Source organism: Neltuma alba, unplaced genomic scaffold (genome assembly GCF_004799145.2).
Source record: "Neltuma alba isolate B1F8T4 unplaced genomic scaffold, ASM479914v2 tig00012095_pilon, whole genome shotgun sequence".
NCBI lineage: Eukaryota > Viridiplantae > Streptophyta > Magnoliopsida > Fabales > Fabaceae > Neltuma > Neltuma alba.
In genome coordinates this window covers 477,726-500,701 of record NW_021636652.1, presented here as the reverse complement: position 1 = coordinate 500,701, position 22,976 = coordinate 477,726, and the positions used below count along the sequence as shown (strand labels likewise).

Sequence of the window (22,976 nt, the reverse complement as noted above, 5' to 3'; positions counted from 1 at the left end):
CTTATTTTTTAAGAGATTCAATATTAAAAATTTGAAATATAACATGGAATTTAAATCATATCAAGTCTTTACAAATATTTTAAATGCATGATTTTAGGATTTGAATCGGGTGATTTTCCACTAATTTGCTGACCATGGAACATGTTTGTTTGTCCGGATCCGCTTCAATTTCTTCAATTTCCAGGAAGCTTCCTGTGCATGGCCGTACTGTAGATACGTACGCTTCTGACTTTCTGTTACGCTCGTTAAATACATATAAAATATTCCAAAATTCGAATAGTAGGGGTGTTCACGGGACAGGACGGGACCGGGACAGGGTTTTAGTCCCGTGTCCCGTCCCGTCCCGGTTTTGTCCCGGTCCCGTCGAGATCGGGATGGGACGGGACGTCCCGTTCCCCTCCCTTTTTTTTTTAAAAAAAAAACTATAATTTTTTATATGAAATTTTTTTATGTTATAATGCTTATTTTTTGTTAGGCTTTTAAAGATAAAAACATTATAAAAAATATTATGTAGAAAGCTCAATTATATAGTATAAAAAAGGTGTAAAACAATACTGTAAAAAAAAATACGATAAAAGAAACACTATATAATGGCTTTATGAATTATTTTATTGAGGAATGAGATATTGTTTAGATAATATTACAACTTAAGAGTTAAAAATCACTATAAAAATAATAATTATTATTAATAAGTAAATTAAATAATCTAATAATTATTATTAATAAATAATTTTTTTTAAAAAAAATATCCCGGGACGGGACAACCCCGTCCCGCGTCCCGTCCCGTCCCGGTCATTGTCCCATCCCGAAATTTTTTTTGTCCCGTCCCGTCCCGTCCAGAACTCACCGGAACCGAGACGGGACGACCGGGACGGGACAAATTGAACACCCTTATTCAATAGGAGTAAAATTAAAAAGATGTCATTAATTATTTTAAAAATGACTTATATTTAAGAACAATTTTTTTTTCTTATAAGAGATTTACATGTAGAATTAGAGTGGTAAGCTAATATTTGAATTTGTCTCAATATTTAATATCTTTTTTTGAAAATTTTATTTTCAATTATTTATTTTCTCTTTTGTAATGCATTTTCTCATATTTTCTTATACATGATCTTCCATCCTTTTTCTTATTTATTATAATAATATGTTTAAAAATAAAAATATTATTTATTTATTATTTTAAATTAATTTTAACTGATTTTTTATTTGAGAGTTATAATAAGAAAATGTGGGAGCATAATAGTATATTTTATTGTGGTCATAGCATATTTGGCCTTTGGAGTTCGGAGTGATGGATCCCTCTTTGTTTCATTAAAGAATAATTTTGGCGCCAATATTGAATCCGTACAAAGCTTTTTGTGGTCTTGAATTTTTTTCAACCTCCATTGATTGGCCCGTAGCTTTCAGTGGTTCAATCATTGTCATTTATATACCAATAATTTATATATGTATAGCTAGGTATCCAAATCTATTTATAATTAGACGTGGATCTATTGTCCTCCTATTAAAATTAGAAGAATCAATCATCATACTTATGCATTATAAATACTATAATTTGTTAGAATTTTTATACTCCTCCGGTCCTTAATATAGGATCCAATTGGTGAGTTGGTTTTGGTCCTAAATATAAGACCCATTTCTCATATTTATCAATTATCTCTAAATTACCCTTATATATACTCTTTCAACCATAATCAAGTAGAAGAGAAAGATGGGGTATTAAGAAATATGATTATGGTATTTTAGGAAAAACGTGTCATATTTCTTATAATTAACTAACTTACCTAACTTCTTTAACCTAATCAAATTAGTTAAATGGGTCTTATATTAAGGACCGGAGGAGTATTTTACAATGATAATTCTAGTTATGTGTGGAAGGAAAATTGACACTAATATAAACAGACGATATTTGTTAACTTTCCCTAGCACCTCAGCACAAAAAAAATACTACCTCTGGTACTAATTATAAGAGTTAGTTGACTAATTTGAGGAGATTAAGGAAATAAGTTAAGTTAGTTATTTATAATAAATAGGTGTTGTCTTTCCTAAAATATCCTTATTAATCAAGTGTATTGACTAAAACTATTATTATTAGAAAGACTACTTTTGAAAAAAATATATAAATATGAAAGATAAAGTGAACTGGGATTTTATATTTAGAACCAAAATAAAAATCAAATAAAACCTTATTAAAGACAGAAAATAGTAATACATAAGGATACATAAACAACATGTTGTCAACCGAAAAAAGAAAAAGGCAAAAGCAACATTCCGTCACCTGCTACTATTCATATTAGAAGTTTTTTTATTTTTTATTTTTTTGCAGGCTAGACTTTCAACTTTTCTTCTAACTTGATTTTCGTTTTTTAAAAATTAAATAGTTTATAACTTTCAATTCAAAATTAACAACTTTTTTCCCTACATTTCCAGTGAATCTAGAAAGGAATATAAGACACATCCTTAAAAATTAATTAGATACATTACGCAGTTCACAAATTTCAATTCAAATTAACAATTTATTTTTTCCTACAAGCCATTTTCAATAAATCTAAAAAAAAGTATAATATATATCTTAAAAATTAACAAGTTACATTACACAGTTTACTACTTTTAATTTGAAATTAATAACCTCTATTTTTCTTCAAAACATTCTCAATAAATCTCAGAAGTACTTAAACACAACAATATATCTTTAAAAATTAATAAGTTACATGTGCAGTTAACAATTTTCAATTTAAAATTATTAGCTTTTCTTTCCTTTCAGAACATTTTCAATGTATATCAAAAAGAGCATAAGATACATCCTTAAAAATTAACAAATGGGTATGTAGTTTACAAACTCCAATTTGAAATTCACAAACTTCCTTTCTATACAAAACATTTCCAATAAATTTAGAAAGGAAATTAAACGCAATACATTTCTTGAAGCTTTGCCGGTTTTATAATCTCAATGGAACAAATGAAGGGCAAAGCAATAGATATGCGGATGGAGGGGTCAAGCTAGCAGTGGATGATTCTGTGCTACAGGACAGTAGAAGCATTTATGGTGGAGTCACAAGGAATGGAGCAGATAACTGGATTTGTGGTTTTAGCTATAAACTCATTAATGTGCCGCCTATGGTTGCATATGTGATTGGCATTATTCATGGGCTCAACATGTGCTGAAACAAGAGTTTCAAAGCTTGTAGGTTATCATCCTAGTCATTAAAGGATGTGATGGCCAACATCCCTTACCAGGATTGGCAGGTTAAAGTTCATCATGTGTGCAGGGAGGAAAATCACTTAGCAGACTACTTAGCTAATTTTTTCCATAATCTTGATAGTTTCTTTTGGATCCTTGACTAACCTCTTCTTTTTTACCAAGAGGTGAAAAGTGAGGAAGGAGCTTAGATTTTGTTGATGTTTTGCATTGCCTTGTTGTTCTAGTTTGTATCTAGGTTTTCATTCCAAAAAAAAAAAAAATAGAGTGCAAATGCACATGTACTATCTCTGGTAGTGGATCACCTTAACGTAAAAACTTAATATAAGAGTTAGGTAATTAATTTGAAGAGATTAATAAAATTAATTAAGTTGGTTAATTATAACAAATATTTTTGACTTTTTAAAACTACCATATTTAATCATATGTATTGAAATTATCCTTTAATGATAACCTTTGACAATTATTATGGATGTTTTAAAAAAAAATTATAAATTTGAGAGACTAAAGAATCAAACTCAATTTTATACTAGCTTTTATATTAAAAGAGGAGGTAGTATTAATTTGTGATTCTAAACTAGTGGAAGGGCTAAGGAAGAAAAAAGTGGCATGATAAGCATGACAACAGGTCATTAAAGCCATGAGTTAAATTATAATCCTCTGGTCCTTAATATAGGACCTAATTATTAAGTTAACCTAATTATTATGTTAATTTCGGTCCTAAATATAAGACATATTTTTCTTATTTATCAATTTTTTCTAAATTATCCCTATGGATCTCTCTCAACCATAATTAAGTAGAAGAGGGAGCAATGATATTAAGTAAGATGATTATAGTGTTTTAGGAAAAACATGTCATATTTCTTATAATTAACTAACTTATCTAATTTTTTTAATCTAATCAAGTTTGTTAAACAGATCTTATATTAAGGACCGAATGAGTAATACTCTAATTAAAATTTTTGTGAGATCAAAAATAAATGTTTTTCTTAAATATCATAGAAATTAGGAAGCTTCCTGGAAGCTGCATATATCGTCGTATATATAGTAGTATGGCCTCACTCCTACTCACCACCTCACGAGAAATACATGTAGGCCTACAGCCCACAACAACAAAACAACTAATCTTCCCCTTTTGCCATCTTCTTCTTCTTCAAACCTCCAACTCTCTCCTTTTAATCTTTCTCTGAAACCAACCAAGAAGCTTGAAAATGGCGTCTTATCAAGAAGCAAGGCTATTGGAGAACGGAAACCTCAAGGAACCGACCGGCAAGGAGATCATGAGGCACGGCCGTTCGGCTCGCAAAATGTCCTCTTCCTCCTTGCGCAAGAAATCTGACCTCAGGCTTGTTTCCAAAGTTCGCTGCGCCTTGCTCCGAAATTTGTTGGCTAATCTGCAAGAGGTCATTCTGGGGACTAAGCTTTCCGTGCTTTTCCCTGCGATTCCTCTGGCCATTGCTGCTGATTGCTATGGATTCGGACGAGTGAGTACTCCTGTTTGCTTTTCTTTGTGAATCAGAACGCTATTGCTCGGTTTGTTTTTGAACTTGTTTTGGTGCACGAAAGAGATAATGGGAAGCTTAAAAACTGTTACAATAGCCCTCCAAATGCATCCTCAACAATCTCACTCCAATCAGGGCAAAACTGGTTCGCGTTACGTCACGTCACATCATTTGTTTTGCTAACCGCAAAAGCTTGGTTTTTTAAAACTAAAGACGTGTTCGGATATAATTAAAAGGGTTGTTTTTTCTGTAAAAAGTTAAAACAAATTTTTTTATATATTTATTTTGTTTACCGTAAAATTATTTTTAAAATTATAGTTTGGTTTCATCCAAACAGCATTTAAGCTGAATGAGATTAGATACAGCTATATGTATACAAGTGACGGATAAAAATAGATGGAATGGATTCTTTTGTTTTTGGCAAAATTTAACACATGAATTCTCTTGTGTTATCAAAGGGGAGTAGTAAATACGAGTACCCTTTTTAAATATTTTGAGATTCAAATTTTGATTTGCTATACTTAGTAGGATCAATCACTCTCGGTTACCTTTCATAGCAAAAGTTCAAATCTTGATTCGTGTTTAGTATGGTTAACCCTTTTTGACTCAATCCCTTCAGTTAAAACCTTTTATTTTCCCTATAGCTCTTTCATATTGACTCCATTCAATCCCGTTGGTTAGTTAAGACTCCCATATATACTTGATATACATATATACATTGATGTTGCAAATGAAAATGGTATAATTTGACCTGAGAGTTTTATGGTCCCCTATATGCAGCCGTGGGTTTTTGCGTTGAGCTTACTAGGACTCACACCACTCGCTGAACGAATCAGCTTCCTGACAGAGTAAGGAAATCCTATCATCAACTTCTGATTCTTATCCATATTCAATGCCTCTCGGGATAAAACTAATGCTGATCCTATTTAAATTCTCTGTTTCATGATTGTCCTGCGCAGACAAGTTGCTTATTACACAGGCCCCACAGGTATGAAACTTCATAGAATATAAAATCTATTACTATTAATATCGTATGGGAGTAGATTGTAGACGTGCGATAGATGAAGTCCTAACCATTGGATAATTAATTAATTACTACCTCCGGTCCTTAATATAAGATCCCGTTTGACTTTTCGTTTGGTCCTAATTATAAGACCCCAATTTATTTTGTCTCTCATATTTATACATTTTTTTTCCAAGATAGTCTTTCTAATAATGATAGTTCTAGCCAAATACACTTAATTAGCAAGGATATTTTAGGAATGACAACACTTATTTATTACAAATAACTAACTTAACTTACTTCTTTAATCTCCTCAAATTAGTCAACTGAGTCTTATAATTAGGACCGGAGGTAGTATAATTGTTGATTTGTGATCATAAAATTCGTGTGGCAGCAAGCAATCGTGGGTCCGCCTGTCTCTCTCTCTCTCTCTTAAAGATAATAAATTGAGACAATTTTCAATCAATCTTGAGCTTTTGACCCGGCAATTAATTTTGAAAGAAATTATTATTATTATTTTATTAATATTTTTTAATAATGTTTTTGTAAATGAGAAAATGTAAAATAAACAATTCGTTTTTATAAGAAATCATTTAGAAATTATTTTCAATAATAAATTTAAAATGAAAAATAAAATATTTCATTGTTTAAAAACTCTCACTTATTATTAAATGCCTGGGCCCTCATCGCCATCACATTGAATCCGATGTCATGTATTTAGAATTAGACAAATCTATGTATTAAGTTTTAAAAATAAGAAAAAGAATTAGTCAAAGCCATGTATCATTATGGTGGGGAAAAAAATGTCAAAATTATTTAAGTTGGTCCTTTATGTTACTGATTTACAGTGGGAGGGCTTCTGAACGCGACATGTGGAAATGCGACGGAGCTCATAATAGCAATATTTGCACTCAACAACAATAAAATAGCTGTGGTCAAGTATTCTCTCTTAGGTTCCATTCTTTCAAACCTGCTCTTAGTCCTTGGAACTTCTCTTTTCTGTGGCGGCATAGCAAACATTTCACAGCCACAAAAATATGACAGAGTAAGTCCTCGCATCGCATTTTGGCTTGAAGACATAGACAGTAAAAATTTGATATAATAATTGCATCTTTTGAGGGCTTTATTAGGTGCAATGATAATAACTGATATTGACCATTGAAATGTGTGCTTTGGTTATTTATTTTGCAGAGACAAGCAGATGTGAATTCACTCATGCTTCTGCTTGCATTATTGTGCCACATGCTTCCAATGCTATTCAGATATGCTACTGCCTCAACTGCTCTCGCTGCAGACCCATCTCTCCAATTATCAAGAGCTGCAAGTATTGTCATGTTGATCGCATATTTCGTTTACCTTGTCTTTCAACTCTGGACTCATCGCCAATTATTTGAAGCCCAGGATGTAAGCAACTTCTTAAACTATATTAAACTGCTTTTAATTTTAATATGTATTATGCCAATACCACAATATCTAACATGAAATGGTCATCGTGCCTGACCAGGAAGACGATGATAGTGACAGCGTTTCAGAAGAAGCGGCAGTGATTGGATTCTGGAGTGGGTTTGCATGGCTGGCAGGGATGACAGTGTTCATAGCATTGTTGTCTGAGTATGTGGTGGAGACAATAGAGGTAGTTAAACGTTATTTCTACTTTGTTCTCAAATGCATGATTAGGCATCTTCTGACTAGAGACGTGTTAGGTAGGAATGACCCCCCCCCCATGCATGTGTGAGAGACAATTAATGTGAAAAAGTTATGTCCCACATGGGTCATGATCGGTGCTGTTCAAGAGTATCTTCGAGGATATTCCAACCAAATAATATGGCAGAAAGCTCTACATTTTATTCATGATAACGTACTTTTTGAGTGTTGGCTATTGTAATTACTGATAACTGCAGTTCCTACTTTGAACAGGATGCATCAGACTCGTGGGGTCTGTCTGTCAGCTTCCTCAGCATAATTTTACTACCAATAGTAGGAAATGCAGCTGAACATGCAGGAGCAATCATTTTTGCTTTTAAGAACAAGCTGGTAAGAACTTGAAGGACCTTATGAAATTCCAGCCTCAATTCTAGGATAAGTTTCTAAAATCTAACCTATGTGCATGACTTTAGGACATCTCTTTGGGTGTTGCTTTGGGTTCTGCAACTCAAATTAGCTTGTTTGTGGTAAGAATTCACCTGCATAAAGTACTGAAGTTTCCATTTAATTAGATTTCCTTCTTGGCTTGGTAATAGACTGAAACGTGATCACAATGTAGGTTCCCCTCTGTGTGATTATTTCTTGGATACTGGGCAACAAAATGGATCTTAACTTCAACGTTGTTGAAACGGGTTCACTTGCTTTGGCCATTATTGCCACTGCCTTCACTTTACAGGTAAGGCTTCTCTAATATTTTTGACTTTTTTTTTTTTTTTAAATCCTCATTCTATCTTTGAACTATACTGATTCTTCGAACTCGTATAGGACGGAACGTCTCATTACATGAAAGGTTTTATTCTCCTGCTATGCTACGTTGTTATTGGGGCATGCTTTTTTCTACAGAGAACACCATTCAGTAAGTAGCATCAATCTATACTTTTCTTGTGCATGATTAGATATCCCATTGACCTAACATAATTAATCTCATTTCTCCACCAGACCAAGTTCATCTCGGCAACATGGTGCCTAATTCAGCAACCGACACCGTTTTCAAAGCTTAACTGTGGTAAGTTCACGTTGTGCACCATCTACAATCATTGTGAATTTTAGTTATACACAACGTAGCTCTTCAAGTTACACAGTTATGCTTGCATTTGAGTTCTGTCCTATGTTTTTCTTAATGCATTCTATGAATTAGCTCTTCAAAGCTTAACTCTGACTTTATGGATCTCATTTGCAGGTAATTTGATGGCAGGGTCTTGGTCTCTTTGGATTGCCTCCTTGAGGATAACAGATGAAGGGAAGCAGCATCCAAACTCAGAACAGATTCAATGGATTGATTATTCTTTCATTCCAGTTGTGTCGTTGGTTATCTCTAGATTGAAACGTGAAAATGTTTTGCGTTGCTTTGGGAGGAGCTACTTCTTTGCTGGCTGTGTAAAGATCCCTTTGAGTAATTGGTGGGCGTAATATTCTCATCTTTATTTTATCAGTTTATCACAGGGTTTTATATATATTTTAAGGGGTGTTTGCCTCATGTAATGTCATGGTATCATATCTCAATAATGGAAGGTTGTTCTTCTGTGTTCTACATGATTTATTTTCTCATGAAGTGGCAAAAAATATGGGTGATAATTGATTATGAGACAAATTGAAAATGTTAACCCTCACAATCAATTTTAAAAAAGCCTTTATTTTTTATATTGTTCAAGATAAAATCTCTCTTACATTCTTATCTTATACATCGCAAAATTCTTGAAAATAAATTAATTCAAATACTTAGTCAATCATTGATAGTTTGACCACTGAAATGAAATAAAAGTTATTGGGAATGGACAAAACGAAACAAGACATATGGTATTTTCACCAAACTAGAGAAGGCTTCTCGTATTAATTTGTAACTTGACATAACTTGTTGTAATAATATAATTCTTAATTTTTATATTATAGACAAAGGAAAAAGGAAAATACACTGATGAATACACCAATTTAAATCCAATTTAAGATCAAAACATTTTAAAATTTCGATTAAAAAAACTAAAATTGGGTAATAGTTCGATGTATAATATGAAATTGCTCATTTCTCTCAAATGTTGCACATTCAAAGAAGGAGTATCAATTATATTATTGTGGGGTCAAATATCCACAATTATACTACTAGTACTATATAACAGTTAAAGTCAAACTATAGTGGAGAACTCAAAGTCCAAGATTCACTCACTTGAAGAAATCACAAAGCTAAAAAAAACAAAAACAAAAAGGGCATAGAAAGATAAAAAGAAAAATCTCCATAAAAATAACTGTTGAATTTCAAAATTTTAAATCAATATTGGCTACTACACTCGTAAAGAAAATGAATACATTTGAAAAACAAATAATAACACATTTTTATAGTAATTTTTTATTTGAAATTTTAAAATTCAATGATTATTTTTTTAGGATTTTCCCAAGATAAAAGCCCTAGCTCTAAGAAAGTGAGGAAAGGTAGAATTTTGAAACAGGAGGTAAAACTCTAACCTAGAAATTAGATGTCCTGAGCCACCACATACTATGACCACCTCAGTTCTTTCTGCAATAACGAAACTAATTGGATTAATCAATGGCTTGCAATTGTGCTGGAACAGAGGGTACAGAAAAATTCTTGTGCTCTATGATTGTATAGGGGTTATTAATTTGTGTAACAAAAAGTGTAACTTACACCACTCATTTAGAGATATTATTCAAGATACTTAAACCATTATCAATATGGACTGGTAGGTCTTAATTAGACATGTGGATATGAATCATTTAATGGTTAGGGATTAGATGGCAAAAGCTTTTCATAAGATCGAAGGAAACATTTTGTATCTTTGATTAATTTCCACCTTAGATTCATGGATCTTGATCAAGAATGTGATGCTATTTAGTTTTATTTTTTTCAAAAAAAAAAAACCTTTTCTCTTGCAAAGAAACAAAATTAATGGTAGCCTAATCAATACACCATAGTTGAAGATCAACTTACCTGATGTTGTTAGCTGAGGTATAGTATCCCTCTTATTGTTTTCTTATTTGTTTCTCTGGAGTGGAAGGGATTTCACGGTTCAAAATATGAGGTCTCGAATTTAAATTTATGCAAATGCAAAAAAACCGTTTTAGATGATTTAGGCGATGTTTGGAAGTATAAAAAAATATTTTTTAAAAATATTTTTTCATAAAACAAGATAAATTTCTTTATATATTTACTTTGTATATAATAAAAGTATTTTTAAAACTATGGTTTTGATTCTATCTAAATACTCCCGTGGTTGCAACCGGACCCAGCAATGTTCAATTGTGACCCATTCCAATTTTAAAAAGAAAATATTTTTTTAAAAAAATAAATTTGTGTTGACCCCAAAAAAAAAAAAAAAATTAGAATTGCCTCATTCTTACTCCTTGTGCGATCGTAGCTCTCCCATCTCAGACGCGGAAGCCTCCGACTTACCTCTGCTGCGTCGATCATCGGCTATTCCGATCCTGTGGCTGTGTTGGTCACTAGTTCACAATTTTCTGGTAAGCGTCGTCCAGAATTTGAATTTTTCACAAATTTCGTTTATTTTGCTATCTTTCTGGCTAGAACCTAGAGCTTTGGGGGTTTTTCATTTTATTCTTCTATATCGCGTAAGTCCTGTAATCTGGATGTCTTTGGATTATTATACCTGTGTTATGGGTATTTTCGTTTTTGTTCATGTGCCGTGGTTGAGTTCCTGAGATAATGCAACTGGCAGATGAGAAAGGTCAAATTTGCAGAATCTGAGCGTAATGTAGAATTGAAGAGCAATTTCTTAGAAGTTTTCTAGCCCAATACTGTCTTAAGGAGATGGGTTTTCCCCGTTGGAATATGATATTCGAGGCCCAACCAAGTTTTACTACTTGATGAGAATCAGGAAAACCTGAAAGAGTTAATAAAGAGCGATTATTTGCTTACCTTCTTGAATTCTTCCTCCATCACTGACTACTTTGAAGTAAAATTTTATTGGTGTCATTAGCAGGACTTACACAGTAGTGAACTGCTAACCAACTTTGCAACTGGAATGGTTATAGTGAACCGTTCCAAATTGCTGTTTTGACTTGTGTGTTTGTATAATATTATTCTTTAGGTATGAGCTACTTTCTTTATCTTCTTTCGCTTCCTCAGATTTTGATTCCGTCTGATAGGTGAGTCATTCTGAACCCTTTTTATAACATGACAACTGATTTAAGAGGGTTGGGGCATTAAGAAACTAGATCCAACTTCCTCCAATGGCTTGATCCATTGTATTGACGCTGAAAGATTTGAACAATTGAAATAGTTTCCTGAAATCTTGCTTGAGTGCTTCCACCATCACCTTCCTCCTTAAGTTCAATAGGCAGATTTGTGATCTTTTGATGAAAAGGAGTTGAAGATTGTGATCTTCTATTCCCCAGCGGTCTCTGAATCATAAGGATGGCTATTCTCCTTGTCATAACCCTGGGGAAGTGTCGTTGAAGATACTTCACAAAGATTGGTTGAACAAGAGCTCCGCATTGATCCTTTGCTTCCTTTGCTCTGCTTGTTCGCTTGTCTAAACAATGATTGACCGTCCCTCCTGAATTGGCTTGTTAGGCCCCGTACAAGGAGTCTTCTTTGGAATTAGGCTTTGTTGGGCTGGGATGCTAGTATAGCTGGACAAAGAGTTGTACTTTACATCCAACTCTTTTTAAAGAAAGAAAATGGACCTGATCTGGAATTCTTATGAATGGGGTCATTTTCAGTCTGACTGCAAGAATTTTGAACTAATTTATAGCTCAGATGTTAAAAGCCATTTATGTGCATGTTTCTTTGACTAATCTAGGTTACGGAGTCTTTAATTTTTTCTTCTTCTTTTCATGTGAATCCAGATTAAACGTCTTGGGGTTGGGTGACTCTAATTTGTCATTGCTTTTAGTTTCTCTAGGTTGACCTTAATTATTTTCCTTTATCTTCAATCACGAGCAACTATCCAATACTTTCCCGGTGTTGCTTGTATCGATAGTGACTTCACAGCATCATTTGGTTAATACTGTGTTCTTCTTGCTATAGTGTGTTCAGTTTATGACTCTTTTCCTTAGCCGACAGTATATATTGTAAAGATTTAAATTTTTTAATGTTAACTTAAGAATCGTTTACAAGGCAATCTTTTTAATTCCTATATATTTTTTTCCTTCTGCTTTGAAGCAATTGCCAGATATCAATATGTCTCGAAGATATGATAGCCGTACAACAATCTTCTCCCCTGAAGGCCGTCTTTACCAAGTTGAGTATGCAATGGAGGCCATTGGCAATGCTGGTACTGCTATAGGGATCTTATCAAAAGATGGGGTTGTCTTGGTTGGTGAGAAAAAGGTAACATCTAAGCTTCTGCAAACCTCCACCTCAACGGAGAAGATGTATAAGATTGATGATCATGTTGCTTGTGCTGTGGCTGGTATAATGTCAGATGCCAACATCCTAATCAATACTGCAAGGGTCCAAGCACAACGCTACACTTATGCTTACCAGGAACCTATGCCTGTAGAACAGTTGGTCCAATCCCTCTGTGATACTAAACAGGGTTACACACAATTTGGTGGTCTTAGGCCATTTGGAGTCTCATTCCTTTTTGCAGGATGGGACAAAAATTTTGGTTTTCAGCTTTATATGAGTGACCCTAGTGGAAATTATGGGGGTTGGAAAGCTGCAGCTATTGGCGCAAATAATCAGGCGGCACAGTCAATTCTTAAACAAGATTATAAGGATGATATCACAAGGGAAGAAGCTGTGCAGCTAGCTCTTAAAGTGCTCAGTAAAACTATGGACAGCACAAGTTTGACGTCAGATAAGCTTGAATTGGCTGAGGTTTTCCTGTCCCCTTCTGGAAAAGTTAAGTATCAAGTTTGCTCGCCTGAGACGCTGACTAAGCTGTTGGTGAAGCATGGGGTCACACAGCCAGCAACAGAAACTGCCTAGTCGGCAGATCCATGGTTCATGCAGCTTAAACTATGCCCATTTAGTTTGAACCTTGGATCACCTAAGCTTTTCTGTAATGTTCTTTTCAAAAGAGGTCATATACTGTTGGAAAGATGTTTCAGAATTTTAAACTTATGGTTTTGATATCGTGTTTATCATATTCTCAAACTCCACTTTTTTAGATTTGTTTATACCCATGTTTTTTTGTCACAAGGATATACTTATTTGGTGCGTGTAGTTACGTAGAAAGGTGAGGGCTGAGACACCTGCTCTGTCATCAAATTGGATTTGTCGGCCTTCGATAATGCAATAACAGTGTTCATACCTTACGCTTCAGCACAGTAAAATGATAAAGAGGACGTTAATGATTCAAAGTTTGTTCACATTCTCAGTTTCAATGAAGCAAAAACAACATGCGAAGCCTTCTTCTGTTTCCCTCTTTTCCTGTTTCTATGGGCGACATTCTCCACGTAATGGTAAAATTCAACGGTCAGGATTTGACTGAATTGGATATTTTTGAGCTCGGAAAATTAGGGATAATGATTTTAAAAAATTGACAAATAATTCTTAAGGACCTTGTGTAATGCATAATTTAACTTTTTTTTTTAATGTGCAATTCATCGTAGCAATTATAGTCCCATGTCTGAATAATATTTTATAAAAATTCAACTTCCTATAATATTCTCCTTTAACTGTTCAAACACGCTGTGCATGTATTTTTTCATCCTTTACGTAAGACTTATTTGACTAATATAATTAGGTTAAAAAAGTTAGATAAATTAGTTAATTATAAGAAATATGACATATTTTTTTCTAAAACATCATAATTTTTTTTAATATTTTTCCTTCTTTTCTTATTTGATCATGGTTGAGATAATATTTATAAGGTTAACTTTTAAAAAATTAATAAATATAAAAAATAACTTTTATATTTAAAACGAAAATTTACTCAAGAATTAGTTTATATATTAAGGAGATTAAGCATAGAAGGAATATATAATTTGAGATATGTGTGTGTGTGTAGTTTATACATATAATTTGACAGATACATCAGCGCGCGGGTGCAGAGTTTCGGTTCGTCAGCCCCTCTCCGTTCTTCAATCCCGCCGTCCTCCTTCTGTCCGGCATCGGTGTGTGTATTAGCTTCTTCCTCTGTTCGTGTCGCTTCCGTGGTGAAGCTGGGTGAGCAGTTTGCTTCTTGCTTCTTCTTTCCTTTGCCGCCTCTGGTGGTACAATTGAAGCCTGCATTGCTGTGCGCTGGCGGTTCATTCTTCTTGGTTCTTCAGCGTCGGCCCCGTCTCTCTCTCTCTCTCTCTCTCTGCCCTCTGTTTGCTTTGAGTGAGGTTTACGGGTTCAACCTATCATCCCTTGTTCCTTCATCGTCTTTAGTCTCTTCTGTGAGTGGCAAGCTCGAATCGTTTTTCTTTCTTGGTGGTTGCTGCTGATTGAAATTATTAGATTAAAAATGTTTATTGGCAAGAAGGAAGGATCTGATATTAACCTTGTTGAGAATTTGATTGTTTTGAAACCTTAATGGACTTTATTGATGTTTGCGAGTATATTATTTGCTGGGAGTTTATGAATTGCGGTGTTTGGTGTGTGAGCTAATCTTGAGTGCCCTCAAGGTGTTCAACAAAAGGAAGACGCTCTGTTTTTTTTTTGGCCAAAGGAAGAGGCTCATTTGGATGTGTTTTTAAAGTATTTTGATGGTAGAGAAGAATTCTATGTCGGGTTGATGATGATTTAAATTTCAATTTGGAAGTCGTGTAACTTCTTGGTGATGTTAGAAAGAGTTTGAGTGGAAATTTTAAGAATTAAGTTTCCTATTTCGTGTTAGCCTATGGGATGTCTATGAAGTGTTTGCTCAAATGCTTGAGAAAGGAAATCATCTTGAATTGGGAATGCAATTTGTTGGTGATAACATTGAATAAATGTTAGTGTAAGAGTTATTTACTCTTCTATATTTTTTTGCCAACTATTTACTCCTCTATATTGAAGCGTGGATAATGTGGACATTGAATATATAAATAAATTTTGGTAATTTTATGTTAGATTAGAAATTGAATTGGGTAACTGTGTGACGCTATTATGAATAGGAAAACCAGAAAGTTAATGAAGAGAGATCATTTGATAACCTTCTTGACTTCTCCATCAATGAGTGTTCATGAATCAATGCTTCTGCTAGTTCGATGATTAGTCTGATTTTAAAAAACTTAAAACTAGATAAAAGGTTCGTGATTTAATTTGATATATTCTACTGCAGCGTTCTGTGAACTTGCATTGATCTGTTCGCAGGCCTTTTTTGAATCAGAGTAGTTATCATGTTTTTGCAGAAGAGCCTTACAGACCATGCAAGCATTGATTTTGAAGACAAGAATCAGGAATTAATCTCAAGAAGTTAAAAGCAGCTTCTAGGATATGGAAGAAAACCCAAGCAAGCGAGGTTGTGAAATTCAATACTTGCATTGTGGGAAGCCAATGGCATCAGGTGGTGGGATTTCTCATCTGAAGGAATCGAGACTGACAGCAACAGACTCTAGACAGCTAAGAGCCTTGAATGGTGTATTTTCCTGCAAATTAACAAGAAAATTTGCCCCATTTTTACAGTTATAACATAGCATGCTACTGAAGTCTCTATTAACCACCTTGATTCTCAAGCAACTTAATCAAATACATGCTCAACTCATAATAAGACCTAAGCCCCAGATATTAAACCCATTACTGGGAGTCTTAGCAAATTCATCCCGCCCACGAAATGCCCTTCTCCTCTACAACTTAATGCTCTACTACCCATTCTCCCATAATCATTACACTTTCACTCTGACTCTCAAGGCCTGCTCTTTACTACATGCACACACAAAAGGGCTTGAAGTTCATGGTCATGTCATTAAATCCGGTCATTATGCTGATATCTTCATTCAGAACTGCTTGCTTCACTTCTATATTGTGGAACATGATGTCGGTTCTGCCTTGAAAATATTTGAATTCATACCTTCCCCGGACGTTGTCTCATGGACATCCATAATTTCTGGCCTCTCCAAGTGTGGTTTTGAAGCAGAAGCCATCAGGAAATTTTCATTGATGGACGTGAAGCCTAATTCTGCTACACTTGTTAGTGCATTGACTGCTTGTTCTTTCCTGAAAGCTATGACACTAGGGAAAGCTATTCATGCGTATGGAATGAAGGGAATGGTAGATAATAACATTATTTTTGATAATGCAATGTTAGATTTGTATGCAAGATGTGGATCATTGGTTAATGCAGAACACTTGTTTGCTAATATGATGGAGAGAGACGTGGTTTCCTGGACCACAATGGTGGGGGCTTATGCTCAACGAGGTCGTAGTGAAGAGGCTGTTGATTTATTTAAAAAAATGGTACTAGAAGGGGAGGCGGTGCCTAACGAGGTGACCGTTGTTACTGTATTGTCAGCATGTGCATCTATAGGTGCTTTGAGTTTGGGGCAATGGGTCCACTCCTACATCAAAAGAAGATCTGACCTTGTAGTAGAAGGCATTATAGGAAATGCATTGCTTAACATGTTTGCTAAATGTGGAGATATGAATATGGCAATTCAGATTTTTAAGATGCTTGAGCACAAGGATGTTATCTCTTGGGGTACTCTCATTTGTGGCTTGGCTATGAACGGCCACGGAAAGCACACAGTGCAGCTCTTTTCTCGCATGTTGATTCATGGTGTTCCCCCAGATGATGTTACCTTCATTGGCCTGCTGTCTGCATGCAGCCATTCAGGCCTAGTAAACAAAGGATTCATGTTCTTCAAAGCCATGAGAGATTACTATGGCATTATGCCACAAATGCAACATTTTTGTTGCATGCTAGACATGTACGGACGGGCTGGACTCTTTGAAGAAGCAGAGGCTTTCCTCAAGGGCATGCCTGTTGAAGCCAAGCGTCCTGTTTGGGTAGCTCTTCTTCAAGCCTGCAAAATTCATGGCAATGAGGAGATGTTGGATTGGATCAGGAGAAACCTTCTCAATGACGAAAATGTTGGTGACGGTGCGCTTGCTTTATTATCTAATCATTACGCAAGCACTGAACGATGGGATGATGCTAATAAAGTTCGTGGTAGGATGAGAAGAATTGGACTGAAGAAGATGACAGGACGTAGCTGGATTGAGCTTGATGCTAGAAATGACACGTTGGATTTAGATTTGTGCGGGGCATGATAAGGACTTGGAAAGAAGAATCAAATAGCAGGGGCATATTCTTTACAAATACAACATTGTGGAATTTTTAAGGTGATGCTAATCTATGGGTTGAATTCCACATTCTTTGTACACAAATTCCTTAATGGAATGATATTTATTTAATCACGTCACGAGGCCTTGCGTAATTAGCTTTTCCAGTACATGACACGACGGGATCGAAAGGTCGCAAGATATTTTATACTAATTTATAGTATTTATGTATTTTAATCTATATGACATGGTACGTCGCATCTCTGTCTTTTTCTTTTTGATAAATGTGTATATAATAACATGAATTAGAACATTTTTAGCAATTGTTTTCTACGTGAATCTGTGTAATTAGTTTTAACACCCTGCATATATAAAAAATGATTGCATTTTCAACGTATTTATCTTGTAAATGAAACACGTGGAATTTGATTTATACAATTAGGAGATTAATTAATTTCAGTTTCAAAAAATTTATTGATAAATACGCTTGTTACTTAATATCTTGATTGATTATTTAATTTAAATATTATGTATTGGTTATATTAGAATTAACATGTTATATATATTAATTTATATTCATAAATGTAATATTAATTTATATACACGTCTGCGTTCCGATTCTACGGCCTCTCTTTTGCGACAACCTTTGCGAATAATACACAATCTCCCGTCCTTTCCGTCCTCGATTGTGTTCATTTGCGCCACTCTCAGCAAGTCAATTCCCGGCTTATCTCCTTTGTGCTTCGTACTAAACCCAAGCATGAGAGATGAAAGAGTCTTTCTTACGACGCAAAAATTCCAAACCTTAAAAACTCCTTGGATTATGTCGTTGACCCCGCTTACAAGGAACCATTGTGGAAGAAGACCACCCTCAGCTTCGCCACCGCCTGTTATGATGGTCGTGGCTCCGGCGGCGATGGTGACAAATTCGCCTGTGTTTCGATAGCTGAGAGGAAAGTTGATAAAGAATTCATGCCGACTCTGGCTCAGCTCCTTAAGCATCCACTGGCCGCTGTCACATTCGTTCCCAAAGATGTTGCCCTGTTCTTCGCCGGAGCCATTTCCGGGGCTGCTGCCAAGACTGTCACTTCTCCGCTGGATCGTATCAAAATCCTTATGCAGGTGCTGTCTCTGATTCCACACTGTTAATTCCTCAACTACAGTTCTCATGCTTTGTCATTTCGGGAACTGCTAGAGCCGAAATTCGGTACACTTCTTGTAGACTGAAAAATTCATTTTTTGGCTATAAACCGTGGAGATGATGACCGGGAGACGCAAAATAAGGTGTAGGAATTCTATTTTTTTTATTTAATATTGAGATTTAAACTTTCGGAATTAGTAGTCTTTGTTTTCCGGTTAATTGACTTAAATTTGTTTTCATGGTGAAAGAAATTGCAGGTATGTGTAATATCTTTATTCAACATGAATGAGTTTTTTGCTATCTGTAATATTTTTGAACGTGTTCGACAAATTGTTTTTTCTTTCTTTCCGATTTTCCTTTTATTTTCCAATTTTTGGGTATTATTGTTACTTTTCCTCTTCTATTTTTTTTTAAAAATTATTTCTAAAGTTATGTGCTTATCATTCAGCCAAGAGATATGCTCCTTGCTGATCAGGAAGTTTTTTTGTTTCGATGTGTGCCTAGATTGCTGTCTATTTGATATGACATTATGTTTTTTTTTCCTTTTATATGACATTATGTGTTTGCAGACTCATGGAGTACGAGTCGGGCAAGCAAGCGCCAAGAAGGCATTTGGTTTCATTGAGGTATTTAATGATTGGATCATTTTCTACGTTTAATTTTTATGATCTTTCTTCTGCTGTTTTTACGCTGGTTGCACATGCGCCATGTTTAACGCCCTGAACCTGAAACTCTTTCCGTAAACTCTCGTGTTCATTAGTTCTAGAGAGCAGGATTAGGGTTCTCATAGAAACCCAACAACTCATGCCCTTCACTTTCTAGATTACTCAAATCTATCTGGGAGTTATTATGAATGGCGGCTTTGATGTTTCCAGTTGGGTTTATTTTTATTCCATGAGCAAGTATAACGTCCTATTTATTGAACACTTTCAGATATGGCATATATGATGCAATTCCTTGTGAAGGAATGTGGAACAAGATGGTTGCCAGACAGTACTTTTTGTCGTGTGTTAGGTCATAGACGCACTTATTTGCTTGTTGCTAGCCAGTAATTAATAATTCTCTTAAATTGGTAGAGCCTTATAACTGTACCCATCTGATTGAAAGGTAGTGCACAAAATTCTTTGTATAAAAGCTGCCAACGAAATGATCATGAAGTTCACTTTTGTCATTAAATTCTCTGTACCCATCTAATTGAAAGGCGGCGCACTTAGTTCTTCTGATCAGAACATTTGTCTTAAATTTTTATTGGAGCTAACTCAAACATGAATTGCAGGCTATAACAGTTATAGGGAGGGAAGAAGGCATCAAGGGTTACTGGAAGGGCAACCTTCCCCAGGTCTTTGCAATGATTTGAGCTTATTGGTAGTCATCACTCCAAAAAATATTGACTGGTCATTTCATTTGTTTCAGCGTTTATTATTTTCCATTCCAGGTGCTTTGGATCATACCTTACAGTGCTGTCCAGCTGTTTGCTTATGACAACTATAAGGTCAACCCCTAACTATCTCTTAAAATATATCTTTTTTCAAGTCTAGTTTTTTTACTTTTGGATTTATAGAAAATATTCAGCGGAAAGAATGTTGAGCTCTCTGTTTTTGGAAGACTTGCTGCAGGCGCTTTCGCAGGCATGACATCTACTTTTGTAAGTAACTTACTGCAATCATGTTATTGCTCCTCATTCCAGCATTACTGTATATTCTATATACGACTATGAACATTGTTTTTTGGTAAATATATACCTGTTTTTTGCTCTTCTGAATTCTAACATTACTCTTGTTAAATTTTATTTTTTACTGCTATTTGTGATGTCCACCAGTGTTTCTAATTTTGTTTATATCTATGTAGGTTGCTTATCCGTTAGATGTCTTGAGATTACGATCAGCTGTTGAACCTGGTCATCGAACCATGACACAGGTATGATAGAGCTGGCTTTTGCATCTCAGTGGGATCTGCATATGTGAAAACGGATCACACTGTGGCTTTTCCAGGTTGCATTGGGCATGCTAAGAGATGAAGGATTTGGATCTTTCTACATTGGACTGGGGCCTTCTTTAATTGCAATAGCTCCTTATATTGCTGTAAATTTTTGTGTTTTTGACTTGTGAGTTCACGCACAATCTTTCATATTCTTGGCAAAATTAGAAAAGAATGGGTTTGGATGTTGCAATTGAAAAATCTTAATCATCTTTGAATAATAGATTGAAGAAGTCTTTGCCCGAGAAATATCAGAAGAGAACTGAAATCTCACTAGTAACAGCTGTGCTTTCAACTTCTCTCGCCACTCTGACATCATACCCTCTAGACACCATGCGAAGACAGATGCAAATTAAGGGTACGCCTTACAGGACAGTTCTAGATGCTCTTTCAGGTACGGATTGCTCTTTGACTCTCAACATAAAACAGTTTCTCATGCATTTGGTACAATTATATGTGTATGTCTCTGTATTTGTGTGCCCTGTAGTAACAAATATATAACATTAAGAGGTATTTTAACATTATGTTAGTGTGTTAGTGTTTAGTGTTTTGCCCAATGTTGGCATTTTCCATGATCAGACATTCTTAGGGTTTTCCAGTAATCAGTTTTATATGAATACTTATTTGAATGCCAAAAATTGATGCAATCAGAGGTACAGAATTGTCGCAATATATACAGAATCACCAAGAGGGATTTTAAGAGCAAGACATGCAATTTTAATACACAGAATATCTAGTATTTACCAAGTAATTTAGATTCGAGTGTCGTCAGGTCCTTAGAGGGAGATGGCTCTCCCAACATACCTATTTCTATCCACATGGCCTCAAATTCTATTCCTAGCATTGAGAAATGTTTCATGAATGAAACTTCAAAACTGTTTATGTGAAAATTAGGACTCCGTGTTGCTCCAAACAACTTCAGGTTCTGTTCAATATTGCAATGCTAGTTCAGGTCATATATGCATTAAACTTCTGACAAGGAATTTGGGGTTTTAAGTATGAAACTGAACACCCGTTCTATGTGAGGAAATCTTTACATCTAAAAGGCAATTTAATATCTGTACCAAGGAAAAAAAGGCAATTTAATATCAGTCACTATAATGAGAAATCACCTGTTAGGAGTGGAGACATTTTAATTTATATGAAAGATGGGAGTGCTTGAAGTTTAATGCCTCAGTAGTTTGTGCTATTAGCAAATCAATAATTCAATCATTGCAGGTATTATGAACCGGAATGGAGTTATGGGGTTGTACAGGGGTTTTGTGCCCAATGCGTTGAAAAACCTACCAACAAGCAGGTTCCTCTGATCTTCTATTGATCTGTAGCAGTAAAGATTATGATCTATTATTATTAACTTGATCTTTGTTGCATCCTTCTCATTGCCTCAAACCAATACTTAAATAACCATCTATTTCAATACATTTATTCTTTGTTTGCAGAATGGATCTTTTTTTTCTAAACGCATCATTTCTAACTGCTCGTGGGGCCAAAAAAAAAAAAAAAAATAAGTGGATCAAATATTGTCTCAAACTAGACCTTTGGTATTGAGATTGCCAAGGCAAACTCATTTGCGCAAAGCATACATAGTGTGTGCATGTGTGTGTGTGTGTATAGTTGATTGTGTTTTATATACTCCACCCTGAATTATGTTTGTGCTTTGTCGTCTGATTTTCCCATTGCTTCTCTGTGCAGCATCAGGCTTACCGCATATGACATTGTTCAACGCCTAATTGCAGCAAGTGAGAAAGAGTTTCAAACAATCACTGAGGAAAATCGCAAGAAACAAATAAATACCAAAACTGAATGATGGTGACAATAATAGAATTCATATTATCTTAACCCATTTGTTTTACCTCTTTTTTTTTTTCGGCCAACCCATTTGTTTTTCCTCTTAAATTATTGTTCTTGCAGCTTTGTCCATTGAACGGCCCGCGCCACATCCCCAGCTCGTTTCTTAAAACATAGTTCAATTGACAATTAGGTCAAACGAATTTAGAAATTTATTATACTTGTTTCTGGAATTAGACGGCACATGGGCTTGCGGGGGGGAAAAAAAGGTCCTTAATTATGAAAATTGATTAAATATAATTAAAGTTATGAAATAACGAAGTTGGACTATAATTCTACCCACTAGTTCAATCAGGGATTTTATTAATTTTGAGAATGCATTTTGTTTTTAATTTGTGTGAGTATACTTTTTCCTTATAAAGCACATTTAGTGGTCTAAAACAAGTTAGAGAGTGCTTCGATTACCTTCTTTTAGAGTTAATTATAAATTTCTAAATTTAATTAAAAATTGAGGCAAAGGTAGAATTTACTAGATGAATGATAAGGAGTTT

General features: G+C 34.8%; 4 protein-coding genes across 9 annotated transcripts; all 4 read left to right on the top strand.

The window, feature by feature from the left end:
- The first annotated feature begins 4,289 nt into the window (after positions 1 to 4,289).
- Positions 4,290 to 8,951, top strand: LOC114722483 (vacuolar cation/proton exchanger 3-like). 3 transcript variants are annotated; one of them, XM_028908528.1, is made up of 12 exons: positions 4,290 to 4,686; positions 5,485 to 5,552; positions 5,664 to 5,692; positions 6,556 to 6,752; positions 6,899 to 7,111; positions 7,212 to 7,340; positions 7,625 to 7,741; positions 7,825 to 7,878; positions 7,971 to 8,087; positions 8,177 to 8,267; positions 8,351 to 8,417; positions 8,607 to 8,951. In XM_028908528.1, the coding sequence occupies exons 1-11, from the start codon at positions 4,414 to 4,416 to the stop codon at positions 8,410 to 8,412; spliced, it is 1,350 nt and encodes a 449-aa protein (XP_028764361.1). In that variant the 5' UTR covers positions 4,290 to 4,413; the 3' UTR covers positions 8,413 to 8,417; positions 8,607 to 8,951. The 3 variants fall into 3 exon arrangements, with proteins under 3 accessions (XP_028764361.1, XP_028764362.1, XP_028764360.1); XM_028908529.1 differs by having other exon boundaries at positions 8,604 to 8,951; XM_028908527.1 differs by having other exon boundaries at positions 8,593 to 8,951.
- Positions 8,952 to 10,760: 1,809 nt separating this feature from the next.
- LOC114722484 (proteasome subunit alpha type-4-A) lies at positions 10,761 to 13,478 on the top strand. Of its 2 annotated transcripts, none has more exons than XM_028908531.1 (2): positions 10,761 to 10,882; positions 12,556 to 13,478. In XM_028908531.1, exon 2 carries the CDS (start codon positions 12,564 to 12,566, stop codon positions 13,314 to 13,316), a length of 753 nt encoding a protein of 250 aa, XP_028764364.1. In that variant the 5' UTR covers positions 10,761 to 10,882; positions 12,556 to 12,563; the 3' UTR covers positions 13,317 to 13,478. The 2 variants fall into 2 exon arrangements, with proteins under 2 accessions (XP_028764364.1, XP_028764363.1); XM_028908530.1 differs by having other exon boundaries at positions 12,546 to 13,478.
- A 927-nt stretch (positions 13,479 to 14,405) lies between these two features.
- LOC114722475 (pentatricopeptide repeat-containing protein At1g08070, chloroplastic-like) lies at positions 14,406 to 17,779 on the top strand. 3 transcript variants are annotated; one of them, XM_028908517.1, is made up of 2 exons: positions 14,406 to 14,498; positions 15,650 to 17,779. In XM_028908517.1, the coding sequence occupies exon 2, from the start codon at positions 15,936 to 15,938 to the stop codon at positions 17,505 to 17,507; it is 1,572 nt and encodes a 523-aa protein (XP_028764350.1). In that variant the 5' UTR covers positions 14,406 to 14,498; positions 15,650 to 15,935; the 3' UTR covers positions 17,508 to 17,779. The 3 variants fall into 3 exon arrangements, with proteins under 3 accessions (XP_028764350.1, XP_028764349.1, XP_028764348.1); XM_028908516.1 differs by lacking the exon at positions 14,406 to 14,498 and adding an exon at positions 14,651 to 14,713; XM_028908515.1 differs by lacking the exon at positions 14,406 to 14,498 and adding an exon at positions 14,699 to 14,713 and having other exon boundaries at positions 15,612 to 17,779.
- On the top strand, positions 17,691 to 22,681 carry LOC114722504 (probable envelope ADP,ATP carrier protein, chloroplastic). The gene is made up of 11 exons (XM_028908549.1): positions 17,691 to 17,711; positions 18,294 to 18,641; positions 19,230 to 19,286; positions 19,937 to 19,999; positions 20,096 to 20,152; positions 20,222 to 20,305; positions 20,509 to 20,577; positions 20,652 to 20,764; positions 20,862 to 21,031; positions 21,856 to 21,934; positions 22,330 to 22,681. Exons 1-11 carry the CDS (start codon positions 17,691 to 17,693, stop codon positions 22,442 to 22,444), a joined length of 1,176 nt encoding a protein of 391 aa, XP_028764382.1. The 3' UTR covers positions 22,445 to 22,681.
- The last annotated feature ends 295 nt before the right edge of the window (positions 22,682 to 22,976 follow it).

Excerpts from the sequence above, each read along its gene's own strand:
- LOC114722484 (XM_028908531.1), top strand. The coding sequence starts at position 12,564 with ATGTCTCGAAGATATGATAGCCGTACAACAATCTTCTCCCCTGAAGGC.
- LOC114722504 (XM_028908549.1), top strand. The coding sequence starts at position 17,691 with ATGACACGACGGGATCGAAAG. Across the intron at positions 18,642-19,229 it reads GTATCAAAATCCTTATGCAG|ACTCATGGAGTACGAGTCGG; the intron begins GTGCTGTCTCTG and ends ATGTGTTTGCAG. Across the intron at positions 21,935-22,329 it reads AAAAACCTACCAACAAGCAG|CATCAGGCTTACCGCATATG; the intron begins GTTCCTCTGATC and ends TTCTCTGTGCAG.
- LOC114722475 (XM_028908517.1), top strand. The coding sequence starts at position 15,936 with ATGCTACTGAAGTCTCTATTAACCACCTTGATTCTCAAGCAACTTAAT.
- LOC114722483 (XM_028908528.1), top strand. The coding sequence starts at position 4,414 with ATGGCGTCTTATCAAGAAGCAAGGCTATTGGAGAACGGAAACCTCAAG. Across the intron at positions 7,341-7,624 it reads ATGTGGTGGAGACAATAGAG|GATGCATCAGACTCGTGGGG; the intron begins GTAGTTAAACGT and ends TACTTTGAACAG. Across the intron at positions 7,879-7,970 it reads CTCAAATTAGCTTGTTTGTG|GTTCCCCTCTGTGTGATTAT; the intron begins GTAAGAATTCAC and ends ATCACAATGTAG.